The sequence below is a fragment of the Arvicanthis niloticus genome, chromosome 1 (assembly GCF_011762505.2).
Source record: "Arvicanthis niloticus isolate mArvNil1 chromosome 1, mArvNil1.pat.X, whole genome shotgun sequence".
NCBI lineage: Eukaryota > Metazoa > Chordata > Mammalia > Rodentia > Muridae > Arvicanthis > Arvicanthis niloticus.
In genome coordinates, this window is record NC_047658.1 from 37,273,121 (window position 1) to 37,286,990 (window position 13,870).

The 13,870-nt window shown below is 43.4% G+C and overlaps 1 protein-coding gene across 1 annotated transcript in view; it reads right to left on the reverse strand.

Moving 5' to 3' along the window:
- The window catches only part of Entrep2 (endosomal transmembrane epsin interactor 2), a 399,942-nt gene that overhangs the window by 26,201 nt on the left and 359,871 nt on the right, over positions 1 to 13,870 (reverse strand). The window contains exon 5 of the mRNA XM_034484687.2: positions 5,900 to 6,007. Within this exon, the coding sequence (XP_034340578.1) occupies positions 5,900 to 6,007 (108 nt within the window). The remainder of the gene's footprint in view (positions 1 to 5,899; positions 6,008 to 13,870) is intronic.

Here is a 13,870-nt window from a genome sequence, read left to right on the forward strand (position 1 = left end):
CAGTTATCAGGCCTGTGCGATAGGGTTTCTACTTAGTGAACCATGCGAGTAGAGGTGAGAACACAGGGCCACCCCACGAGATGACAGTGACAAGCAAACTGTGTAACAGATGAGGATGTCCCTGAAGCTAAGGTGGCAGCGAGGGAAATGGGAAGGAACATAAGATTACTTTTAAAAACAAAACCAGAAACAAGAGTGGAAACACTTAGGAGATAAAACGCCATCTCTACTGAGCTATGTAAATAAATGGAATTGCATCACCATGCAGCTAGTATTCTGCACATGTAGAATTGCTGGGCTTCAGTGCTTCTGACAATAGTAATAACACTTGCCATCTCAGGCATTCATGATGTTAGCTCTCACTGCTGCTAATTATCCCCAACATGCACTCACATTATAAGGAAGATGTGGGTACTTAGAATTCTAAAGTTCTAATAGTGTGCTGAGCTCCTGGGTGTGGTAACGACCTTGAGTTGCCTGTATCTACAAGCAAACTATAGGAGCCTGGTGGCTCTGAAAATCAGCTAAGGAGGCAACAGAGCAAATAGGTCGAATGTGTCAGTCTGTGCCACATATTTGGGACTCAGCCCAGCACCTCTATGTGGAGAGTTTTTTTATGAAGGTATTTATATCGGGCATCAGGAGCTGGGTACGTGCATCAGAAGTACCTTATGGTTCTCTCTGAAAGCAGCCGTTAGTGTTGGTTATCAGGAGTGGGCAGCAGGAGGCTGCACAAGTGCTCACAGGGTCTGCTGCCCCATAGTGTTCTTGTCATGAATTAGTTCTTCTTAGAGGAGCTGCAGATGCGGTATGATACTTGCCAAACATGTACAAGACCTGGGGTGCAATCTCCAGTATCACACAGACACACAGATTCATACATACATACATACATACATACACACACACACATACACACATACATACAGACACATACACATACAGACACATATACATACACAGACATACAGACATGCATATAGACACATACACAGACACACATATGCAGACCCTCCCTATCTACATAAACACACCCATACACATACACACAGACAGACAAACATGCACACAGACACACTTAGACACACAGAGACATGCATACTTAAATACTACTTCTCAATTTGAGAATCTGGAGTAAAAACAACAGAAGAGTGATTGGCAAGTACTACGGGGCACAGCTGAGCTCACTGATGGAAAGGCAGCCAGAATTGAGATGTCAAAACAAGGGAAGATGACACCGAGATTGTGGTGAGCGGCTTATGACAGAACTGCCACACAGATTTAATACAACCCCAGTGAGATTATTTTTCAGAAATTGACATACTGATTTTGAAATTCATAGGGAAATCCAGGGGACAGAATTTTCACAACCAGCTTGAGGAGAAATGAAGGTGGAGGATTCTCTTACAAGTTCTTGTAACATTCTGGTAACCAAGGCTCTATGGGATAGTCATACAGGCAGACAGAAGACTGATGAAATAGAACCGAGATCCCCATACATGCATTTGTGGTCAACTCGCTACCACCCACTGACACTAGCCAAGTAGCAGTAGGAACTCAGTGGGTTACCATTTGCAGTTCATGAAAAGGTGCTAGGAACCGCACAAAACCGGGCCTCTGCCACACAATGCATGTGACACTCAGCTCAAGATGTACCTAAACATCAACTGGAGACTACACAACTTTCAGACTGAACAGTTTCATTTTCTAAGATCAGGCGCTAGGGAGACAGGACACCAAAATAAAGCCAGGAACAGACACAAGAGACACACTGGGCCTTATTCAAACTAAAATGCTGTGGTTTGAGAGATATGACCAAGGGTGAAGCTAATCAACGGAAGAGGGGAAAACATTTGCACACTTCTGAAGAGAGACGTGTATCCAGAGGGCATGAGGAACCCTGTGACTCCGCAATAAGAGACAGCTAAATGATAAAACTGGGCAAAATGAAGTCCATTTCTCTGCAGAAGATCTGTAAGTAGCCATTAAACACACAGAAGGGGGAGCAACAGCATTAATCATGGGAAAAGTGCAAATTTAAACTACAGTGGGTACCACCTCACAACCATGAGGCTAGGGAAGAGGCACCGGAGGGAAGACGGTTATCTATCCACATCTCTATCAGAACACAGATATAATGGATGAGTGGAAGGGCTTGCTGCAAAAGTTTAGCATTTGTCTCTTCCATGGGCAGGTGAGGAAGGTCATTAACTGTTTTTCTTTATGTACTGCTATACAATTTAGCTTCTTCCAATGACCATATAGTATTCCTTTAATTAAGTAGCTGAAAGAAATGAAGTATGAAGCCTGAAAAGAGATTTCAAGGCATCCCCCAAACACCCTGGCTCCATTGGACTGGGTGTATCCACATCCCCCTTGGGCCAGCTCACTTTTTCTAAGATGCAGCCACCACAGCCAGTCTGGGCCAGCTATACTCCATGTGGTCACCATGTTTTTAAAAACCCATTTCCATATTGTGGTGGTTTAAATATGCTTGGCCCAGGAAGTGGCACTATTAGGAGGTGTGGCCCTTTTGAAGTAGGTGTGGCCTTGTTGAAGAAAGTGTATCACTGTGGGGGTGGGTTTTGAGACCCTCTTCCTAGCCATGTGGAAGTCAAACTTCTTCTGTTTGCATTTGGAACAAGACGTAGAACTCTCAGCTCCTTCAGCACCATGCCTACCTAGGTGCTGCCACGCCTCTGCCATGATGATACTGGACTGAACCTCAGAACGGTAAGCCAGCCCCAATTAAATGTTGTCCTTTATAAGAGTTGCCTTGGTCATGGTGTCTCTTCACAGCAATGGAAATCCTAACTAAGACACATATGCTATATGATCCAACCTCTCAGCAGTTTTGGTTAGACAGAAAGGCTCAAATACTTAATGGCCTTTAGCACAAAAGAACTAAGACCAGTAGGTAGGATATGACTATAGGTTTATAAGCTGGTCTCAAAGCCACCATGGCTATAACCAGCTCTTCCCTCTGACTCCCCCACAGTACTAGGCACACATAGCTCAGTCTGATTAGGAGACCAGACCCTTACCTATCCCACAGCATATGGCCACAGAAGGCCTCGTCAGCAGGCAGCTCAACTATTCCCACTTCTAAGCCAGGAGGTTTCTGGTGGCCCCTTGTTATGGCTTGGGTGTGTTTAGCCCTCCACTGTCCCTGTGTGTTGGGGGGTTGGTCCTCAACATGGTGCTTCTGGGAAGTGGTGTGGAACCTTTCAGAGATGAGGACTCCTAGGAAGGGTGGGGATGGTGGAGTACAGATAGGTGACTGAGGCAAGGTCTTTGGAAGGAAGTCATGCCATGTTTCCAGTTCAGAGAGTTTGTTATGAACATGTCTGCTCCCACTGTGATGCCATTTGCCATGCTGTCTGCCATGCCAACCGCCATGCCGTGACACAGGTCAGGGGTATTGATGAGTGCAGGCGCTATGTTGTTTTGACCCTTTGGCTTTCAAAAGAGTGATCTAAATACCCTCTTTATAGGAGTCTACCCTAGGGTATTTTGTTATTACAACAGAAAATTCAGACACAGCCTTTGTAATTTCTGTAATAGTTTGCTTGTTTACAGAGTTAGAAAAGTACAGTAAAACAGTATGTTCAAAACCACTCTGTCATAGCTGTGACAACACAGCTGTGATGTCATTACTGTGATGGTATCACTGTGATGTCATAATTCTGATGGTATTACTGTGGTGTCATGACTCTGATGGCACCACTGTGATGTCATTACTGTGATGGTATAGTTGTGATGTCATTACTGTGGTGTCCATTAATTGGCTGATACTCTCACCATATTAAAAAGAAATGAAGATAAAGCTGGGGGCATAGCAAAGAGGTAGAACTCTTGCCCACCCTCAAGGCTCCAACCCCTGCACTGACAAGAAATAAAAATATCAAACAAAAAAAGCAACAGAGATCACCTTTATACAGCACAGGTTGTCCTGTGAGGCCCATTTCATATGCAAGGAAACTACTGGGCAAGTGGGTTCAGTGGTGTGCTCAAAGTCACCACTTATGCAGAGGCAGTGGGGCTCAGATGTAGACATGCTAGACACAGGACCCCAGGCCTACTGTTCAACATGGCCTCCAATAAGAACAATGTGTGTTTTGGCTTAATTCTAAAAGGTTACACAGTTAGAATATGCCTTATTCTTATTTAGCTGGTAATTTTTATTTTCATGTTTAAAAGTAGGGGAACGCATATTGCTATCTTCTGCAGGCTTCAGTTCTGTTAGTTTGGTTGAACTGGTGTGAATATTTACGGATCAATAGCAAACTTTACTGAGATGGGTCGAACCTTCTGGTAGTTAACCTTTCCTTTATACAGCATGCTGGAGAAAATTGCCAACACGAGGCCTCAATGAATGAGGCCAACAGTTCATCCTGCTGAATAACTGCTTAATTAGACACCTTTCAGAATACTGCGACCTCTCAGAAAGGTCAGCTCGCTATGACAGCTGTGTGGATGTATGCTGTGGGCGCCAGGCTGCATGCCACATACAATTAGGACCAACGGAGTTTTAACATATTGGTAATGATGCTCTCTGGCCTTATATCTTGATTAACAGATGCACTGCTAAAGGGTGGGTGGGGGTGGGGGGAAGATTTAAAAGAAAAACCCACTACAGGAATAACTTGTCCTTTCATGAAATGCAGAAAGCATTGGGTGGAGGTCACGGTGGCCTTGCAGGTCAGGCTGAAAGACACAGAGATGCACATAGAGAGCCTGGGCTAGCATGTGGTTTGTCCCAGCCCAAAATGGTGGTGTTGGGAGGCTGACTTACTGGGAAGTGCTTGGATAACAGGAGTCAACCCCTTGTGAATAGATTAATACTATAGAGAGAGCAAGGACTCACTCTAATAAGCAGAGTTAGCTACCACTTGGGGGCAGGGCTGTTAAAAAAATAAAAGAAGGCTAGTTCTTATAGTCTATCTCCCTCATACACCCCCTTTCCTTCTGCCATTTGCCATGAGGTTTTACATCAGAAGCTAACCACACACAGTTGTGCAATCTTGGGCTCCCCACCTTCTAGAACTGGATGCTAAATAAACCTGCTTTCTTTATAAATTACTTAGTCTTGGGTATTTTCTTATAGTAAGAGAAAACCAACTAAGGCAGACAGAGACAGCAGATGCAGGTGGGGGAGGAGGGAGAATGGGCACAAGAGTGGCTGCTAAACCAAAAACCAATACCAGCGCCTCTTTAATATGAGTTTCACAGTAATGGACTGAACCCCGGGCTGTGTTCCATTCATGCCAAGACAAAGAGCCTTCACAATTTATGAAGTGTGTGTTCAGAGATGTTTATTAATAAGCGTGTGACCCCCTGCTTTGGCCTCACCACTCCCATGGAAGCAGAAGGTCTTTAAAAAAAAAAAAAAAAAAAAAAGACCCTGGCCATAACACCAGATGAGGGTCACTAGACCATGATCTCAGGGGTTAATTAGCAAATTTCACAGGCAAAGGATGGCAGTTTTTCATTCTGAGAAATCTTCTAACAACCTCAAACTTCTATTACAGGGAATTCTGCAGGAGGACAGGCCTTGCTCTGAAGGTTCTGAATCTGCAGGGTGTCCAGCAAGGCAAGACTTCCACTTACTCAGGGACACACTCCAGGGGCTCTGCAGGGGGGCCCGTACTCTATCATAACACAGACCTCTGCTGATGTCTGCAGTGAGGCAACAGCAGCAAATAATCAGAGTCCCCTTCTTCAGAGGGCAGCAGGAGGTGTCCCCAAGGGTCTCTGGGCAGTTTGGCCTGATAGATCTCATGATTCTCTACCCGGAAGGAGCCATTTCTGCATGTCTATATTGGACTCAAGCTGGTTAGAGGAGAGAGGGCTGGACCGGCCACACTGAAAGGGCCCGGGGCGGACTGAAGGCACTCACCATCTGCAGGACATCAGCGGACACCATCTGCATACAGCACACAGCTGTGGCCAGGGCGCACACAATGGTGGAGAGGACATTGAGGGCACAGACACTGAAGAGGAGATCCTGCAGGAGAGGAAGGAGGAGAGCAGTCAGTTCTCACACAGACACAGAGCCCAGGGCACACTTGGGCCTGGGTCTGGCACAGCATGGGCCCAGCAGCCAGCTGCTTCACAGGTTGGCTTTCTGCATGGCTGTAGTTTATATACATACTCAGATTAGTAGCCTTCAAACACACACACACACATTTGTTTATTTCTTTACTGTGCAGCTCAAACTGTTCTTAATACTAAAATATGTCTTTCATAATTTTGATAATTGCTAAGAAGTCAGTAAAATAGCTAAGGAAATACTGGGATATTCATGTAAGAAGGTGGGTAATTTTTATCAATCACACTGACACTCGACACTCTGATGAATGTTTAATAAAATGTCAAGCTTTTAAACGGCACTTTTTATATTTAGATAACTGTAGATTCACATGTCAGGAATAATGCGGCGTTATCATGTGTGCCCATGGGTAGCATCCTGCAAACCCACAGCTTAGCCCGCTATCACAGCCAGGATACGGACAGCACAGTTAAAACACTGAACACTGTGGGTCTCACATGCTACGTCTCATAAAACACCCTCCTTTCCCCACCCCCACTGCTTCCCAACCACCTACCATCAACGACTAGCTTGTTCCACAATACTTGTTTCAAGAATGTTATATAAATACAATCAGAAAGGCTGAGACTTTTTGCATTTTCTTTTTAAATTCAGCACAGTTGGTTTGAGATTCACTAAGATTTTACATATTAACAGTCCATTCCTTTGTATTGCTGAGTAGTATTCCGCCCTATAGGTGCTCCCCCAATTAGTTTAACTATCACCAGTTGAGGAGTACCTGGGTGATAAGCAATTTGGGACTAATACAAATACAACTTGCGGGTGTTTGTGTGAATGTAGGTTTTTATTTCTCTGTGGCAATTGTTCAAGGCAGCAATCGCTGGGTATGGTAATTGCATAGTTGGTTTCGTAAAGAACAGTCAAACTGCTCTCTAGGATGGCTGGACCATTTTATATTCACACCCATGATGCACGAGTGACCCGGTTTCCCCACATCATTGCAAACATTTTATGTGGCTTCTGTTTTAACTGTCCTGATAGGTATGCGTGGATTTACCAATCCAGCTCGAGTTTCAATTTCCCTGATGCGTAAAAGACGTTGAACAATTTCTCTTTGCTTGCTATTTGCCATCTGGCTCTCCCTTAGTAAAATATCTTTCAGGTTTTGCTCATTTTCCCATTGGCTTGTTTGCATTTTCATTCCTGGCTTTTAAATTTTTTTTTTTTAATATACCAGTTCTTTCTCAGGAGTGTGACTTGCAAATTATTTTTTTCAAGCTGCAGAGGATCTTTCTGAGCATCTCCCATGGTGCCTGAGGTTTGGGGCAATAACAAAAATGCTACCAGATGGGTGGCCATAGCAACAGGGAATTTGCTTTCCACCTTTGGAGGCTGAGTGTAGGATGTGGTGACCACCTTCTTGCTGTGGTTTCAACTCATGGGAACAGGGCAGCAAGCTTTCTGGGTTCTGCAACAAGGACTCAAATCCTTGGAGAACTCTGCCTTCATGACCTCACTTCCTGGAGGCCTGATGCCCTAATTAAATCATACTGGGCTCAGGATTTCAGCATATGAATTTGGAAGAGGGGATGTTCAGTCCACTGCATGTGAACTTTTCATGGAGGATACATGAGTGTTCATGCATTTAGTATTTTGAATATATTGAGTATTAAGTATGAGCAAACAGCACAAGGTTTTATGTTTTATTATCCAATCTCTCTCCTTCTCTCCACCCCCTCTTTCTCTCTGTGGGCCATGCTTTGGGTACCAAGTCAGCCTAATTCTAAATACTTAAACATTTTCACATGTTTCTTTTCTAAACATGTAATTTATGTTCATGCCCATGACCCATTTTGAGTTAATTATTGGATAAAGTTTAGGCTGCAGTTCATTTTTGTCCTTTTAATTTCCACATGCTCGTTGTGAGTTTAAAGAAATGTGATTTGTGTGTGAGTGTGTGTTTTCATGTGGTATCTTGTGGCCTTGAATTCATTAGTTCTAGCCATTTTTAAAGGTACTTTGGCATTTTTTACACAGAGAATCAAGCAATCTACAAATGTTGTTTCTCTGAAATTTTTCTGCTGCTTATTTTTCTTTCCTTGTAGCACTAGCTGGGACCCTGACTACTGGGAGTAACCATAAGTCTAACGAGATGACAAAGGCACTTTCGACTTGTTTGCCATGCTCCATGGTGTTATTCTCCATCATGGAGGGTATACTTAATGGCATTGTTCTTTGTCTTAGGGAGCCTACCTCACGGCATTTAACTGTTCAAAGGTAACTCATTCTTCTTTAGGAGATTCATTTTCAAATCTATGCCATAAACAGGAGTCAAAAACCCGACCAAAATTCACAAAACTGACCAATGATACAGCGTTTTAGAGCAGGCAAAATATACACATCCAAAAAGCTACCAGTAGAGACTATCTTTTCACAGAAGGACAAGGATTTTGAGGTTAGCTGTGATGTTCTACCAAAGGGTGAGCATCCTTGAGAGGAAACAGAAGATGATGTCCTAAGTGACGGACATTGTGCATGCATGGTGATCTCTGTGTCCGTCCGTCTGTCTAGTCCAGCAGCAACTCTAGGCCTTGTTCCTGTAGTCACGGGCCAGTGTTCTGTCACTGCAGAAATGACTGTCTGGTCCCTTCTCTCAGAACCTCAAGGCCAACTTGTGAGTTACAAAAGAGGGTAACTGTGACAATATTATGGAGGATAAACTTAGCTCATGGCATTTCATGGTTCTCAAGGTTGTATGGCCTAGTGTAAATGTGAAGTCAGAGACAGGAGTCTGAATTTTGAGACGTAGCAAGTCTCAGTCTCAGGCTCATTATTCCCATCCTGGAGGTAAGGCCACCTTGATATGGCTAAACAATGGAAAATCAGATTCTGCCCAGCTCTGTGAGCCTGGGCTCTGCACCTCTATCCATTCAAGTGTCTCTTTCCCTGGCCTCAGTAATCTCTTACCCAGCATATGCTAACAGTGTTCTGACTACTGGAGGGACACCCTCCACAGAGCCCAGGGTTCTGTCTACGTGCAGGTCTCCCCTCTCCTGAGCTCTATCCTGAGACCTCTACTCCATGGCTTGGCAATCTCACACACTCAGTTGTGTCTCCTTAGTTCAGGAAGCCTCAGGGGGGATCCTAAGTCCCTTTCCTTAGCACCAATCCCTGGGAAGTTTCTTCAGGAAGTCAGCAGGAGAGGGGACTATGGTATTCCCCTTGTTTGCTAACCTTCTCCAAGGGAGCACAGTTCTTTATTGCATCCTCAAACATTTGGTGGTTGCTTCAGGCAGGAGGTAAATCCCTGGTTATACTACCTTGGGTGGTATTTTTTGTTTCAGACCATGGCAGAGCTCAACAGGCTGTGCGAAGTTGCTATGGCCACTTATATGCTCTCTGTGCTCCTGCAGCCACTAAAGACGGAGCAGGGTAAGAGCCTGGTCATGAAACAGGACACATGCACCATGTGCTAGAGAGAGGATAAGGAGCTTGAACTGTGTCTTGTGGGAAATGAGTTACCAATGAAAAATGGCCGATGTTGGAAAAATGGCAAAAAGATCTTCATTTACAAACGAACAAGAAAGCAATTTAAAGGGTATGGCACCAAACCTGAGCTTCAATGGGGCTCAGCAAATATTTGTTGGTTGAAAGTCTGGAAACACTGAAGTGACTGGTGATGTGCTACTGAAGAGGGCTGTGATCACAGACCACGGAAGTATGGAGACCATGGAAGTCTGAGTGATACTTCAGAGGCCAAGCCAATACAGCCATGTATTGGTATTGTGTGTGTGTGTGTGGGGGGGGGTGGAATGTGAAGGGAGAGATGGGGAAGAGATTTCCCAACCAATGTCCTGTAGAAGATGAGTCTCTGCAATGTACAGAACTCTTCATTATATATTTTACATGTCTCTGAGGGTAATTCCAAACGATAACTAAAACAGTGATCCCTATCAATGCAGCATAGCTAGAAACAGAATAAAAACATCAGGAATTTCAACTTTAATGACCACATGTCCCACTGTCATTGAAACAAATGTCCTAAAAATAGCACTAATTTTGCACACACTCCCAGCCTCATAACTTTTTGTTATGAATACACATCTGGAGGCAAACACTGCTTTATGTCTTGTGAAGTGTGTTTATTTGAAACACATGCCAAATTGACTCCTTTCCCACCAATTCCCCAGCTGCTTCAGTCTTTGGCTTCTTCTAGCTGCACACCCCTAGAATTAGGTTTAAGTGTTTCCTTAAAGTCCCTTTCTCAGGAGAGCTCCATGGTGCTAAAATTCATGGTTTGTAAAGTCCCTTTACATGGTTGGTCGAAATGACAAGCATGGAAACAGCACCTCTGTCACTGATGACACCCGAGTCTGACCTCTGCACATTCTGCACAGTTACTCTCCAAAGTTATTAACACCAACACCTAAGGAAGTCTCTCTCACACAGACACATCATGCACAGAACAAAAGCAAGAGGAAGAAATGTCTTATATACTTGGGCACATGATGAACTCTCTGAAAATTCTCTCCACTCCAAGTAAATCTGGAGAGTAACAGCATAATTCCTAGAGACGGGAGTCAGTAAGGAGATCTCACAGATCTCCACACTAGGAAACTCAAAGCTCAGGCTTTGGTTTCTGAGTCTTTCTGAAACTGTCCTTGTGCAGATGACAAGCTCTTAGATTCCTTTCTACTGGTTCATCTACTTGTTTTTCTCTTCTGACATGTTTTCTTTCTTTGAATAATGAACGGGGTTTCGTAGGCCATTATCAGCCAAGGTACCATCCTGTAAAGCCTCAAACATGAAACAGAGACTCAGAGACAATAAATATGAGACAATAAATATGATATAATTGAATGTGGGTGGTGTTGAGATTTACTTGGATTATTGTCTTAGATACCTGCTCCTTGGACTGGTCATTGCCTTGGCATGTCTGACACTGACCAGGTGCTCTTACCTGACATTCACTGATCTGTGTTGCAGGAGGCAGTCTGCCATGGGTGTGGGCACACCTCCAAGTTCCTGCTGACTGAGACCTTGACTGCTCTGTACAGCTCACTTTCCTGGGCTGAGTTTGCAATAAGCAATCTGAAGAAAGAGGAAGGAGGTGACATGCGCCCAGACAAAGTGTAGGTTTGGTACACAGGCACCAATTCCTCAAGTTCCACGTTCTTCTTCTTCTGTCACCTGAGTCACTGTGTGTTCAGGCATCTAGGATGGGATCTCTGACCAAGGGCAGACCCAGATCAACCACTCTGCACAGTGCTTCTGTTGTGAGCAATTAGACTTCCCATCTCCAAACCAGGAGTCTCCTATCTTCTGTCATAGAAATAACAGCAACCAGAAACAACAGGCTGGTTTGTTAGTTTGAAAGGAGGTGAAGTCTTAGATCCTATGGTGGAAATACAAAATATTCCTACTTCATCTTAAATGACAGCAAGGCCAGAGGCCGAGTCTTCTATCACTGTAGATGGTAGAACGGTTTGTTTAAAACAGAGGATCTTAAACCATCGTTTGAAAATGAATAAGCTATCACATTGTGCTCTTTTGAATTTTAAGTTGAGGCTAGAAGGAAATTGTATTTAATTCCCACATCTCCAACCACACGCAGAGAAAAAATAAATTTAATGTTTTCATAGAGTAATGTAGAAAATGACTCAGTAAAACAAGACACACAAAACTACCCTCGTGGTTTTAATAGTTATAATTAATGTGTGTGTGTGTGTGTGTGTGTGTGTGTATATATATATATATATATATATATATATATATATATATATATATATAATGTGGCTTCCATTTTCCACATTTTTTCATTTGTTTATTATTTCATTTATTCATTATTTATTCACATTTATTCATTTCAAAGAATTTGACTATTGTGGAGCAGGTCCCTACCCACTTAATTTGTTTCTGCAAGAGGCAGTGGTTGGATGCAGAAGTCTGTCTGGATAGCTAGAGTTCAGATCCTAGGAAAGGAACTGAAATAAGGCAGCCATACAACAAAGGTGAATGCACCAGCTGGGGAGGGGCAGTAAGCATTGCATTCAAGGTGCGAGCATCCTGTTTAGGACTGTGGAATGTAAGCAGACTGGTCTGGCTCTGAGCACCAAGAGCTACTTCTCACACAGATGCTGCACAGGCAATGAAACATCAGCTAAGGAGCTGTTGGCAATTGGTAGCTTCTGAGAGAGGGAGCCAGCTTTCTTTTGAAGTGTGGTCCCTGGTGGGTCAACCACACTCCAGTGGAAGGCTATACATCCAAGAGGATTTGAGTAGCACTGACTATACCTGATGGGTTTAAATTTTGAAAGGCCACAACACTGGGTTGGTAGGGAAGGGGTGGATCTTGGGGGATAAAGGAAGGGTGTGAATGTGGTCAAAACACTGAATGAAATTCTCAACAAAGTAGTTTAAAAGTCAGGGGGAACATGGTGTATCATGTAGCCTCTGTTACAACAGCTGGATTACAGATCTAGATGTGAAAAGAAAAACAGAAAAAAAAAATCTTCCAGATGAATTGAGGAATACCCTACATAAGATGTTGACAAGCAGTTGGAGGAAATGCATCACTGTGTAGGCGGGCTTTGAGGATTCAAGCTCTGCCTAGTGTGGAAGTAACAATCTCTTTGCTGCCTTCAGATCAAGATGTAGAACTCACTCTCACAAAACCCAGAGGAAGTGGGCCTCCCAGGAGCTCTAACCCGAGCAGTATCTTAGGTAAGGAGACAGCAACACCTGCCCCAAACAGGGAGTAACTGGGACCCACTGGAACCCAGAAATTCACTCCTGGCCCAGAGCACTGGTTCCTTCTGGTCTGGGCCTGAGCACTGAGCAGATCTTGGATCTCAGCTCTAACCCAGTAGCAACACCCATTCCACACAGTTCTGACACAACCAAGATAATAGGAAAGACAGGCTCCAGTCAGAGACAGGGCAGGTAGCACTAAGGAGATCCAGATGGCAAAAAGCAAGTGCAAGAACATAAGCATCAGCAACCCAGGGTACTTGGCATCATAAGAACTTAGTTCTCCCACACTAGAAAGTCCTGAATTCCCCATATCACCAGGAAAGCAAGATTCAGATTTAAAATCACTTCTAATGATGATGATAGAGGACTTTAAGAAGGACATAAATAACACTCTCAAAGAATTTGAGGAGAACACATGTAAATAGGTAGAAGCCCTTAAAGAGGAAACACAAAAATCCCTTAAAGAATTACAAGAGAACACAACCAAACAGGTGAAAGAATTGAATGAAACCATCCAGTACATAAAAATGGAAGGAGAAACAATAAAGAAATCAAAAAGGGAGACTACCATAGAGATAGAAAACCTAAGAAAGCAATCAGGAATCATAGATGCAAGTATCACCAAGAGAATGTAAGAGATAGAAGAGAAAATCTCAGGTGCAGAAGATACCATAGAGAATATTGACACAACTGTCAAAGAAAATGCAAAATGCAAAAAGTTCTTAACACAAAACATCCATGAAATCCAGGACACAATGAGAAAACCAAACCTAAGGATAATAGGTATAGAAGAGAGTGAAGACTCCCAACTTAAAGGGCCAATAAATATCTTTAACAAAATTATAGAAGAAAACTTCCCTAACCTAAAGAAAGAGATGCCCATGCACATACAAGAAGCTGACAGAATGCCAAATAGACTAGACCAGAAAAGAAATACCTCCCATCATATAATTATCAAAACACCAAATGCACAAAACAAAGAAAGAATATTAAATGCAGTAAGGGAAAAAGGCCAAGTAACATATAAAGGCAGACCTATCAGAATTACACCAGACTTCTCACCAG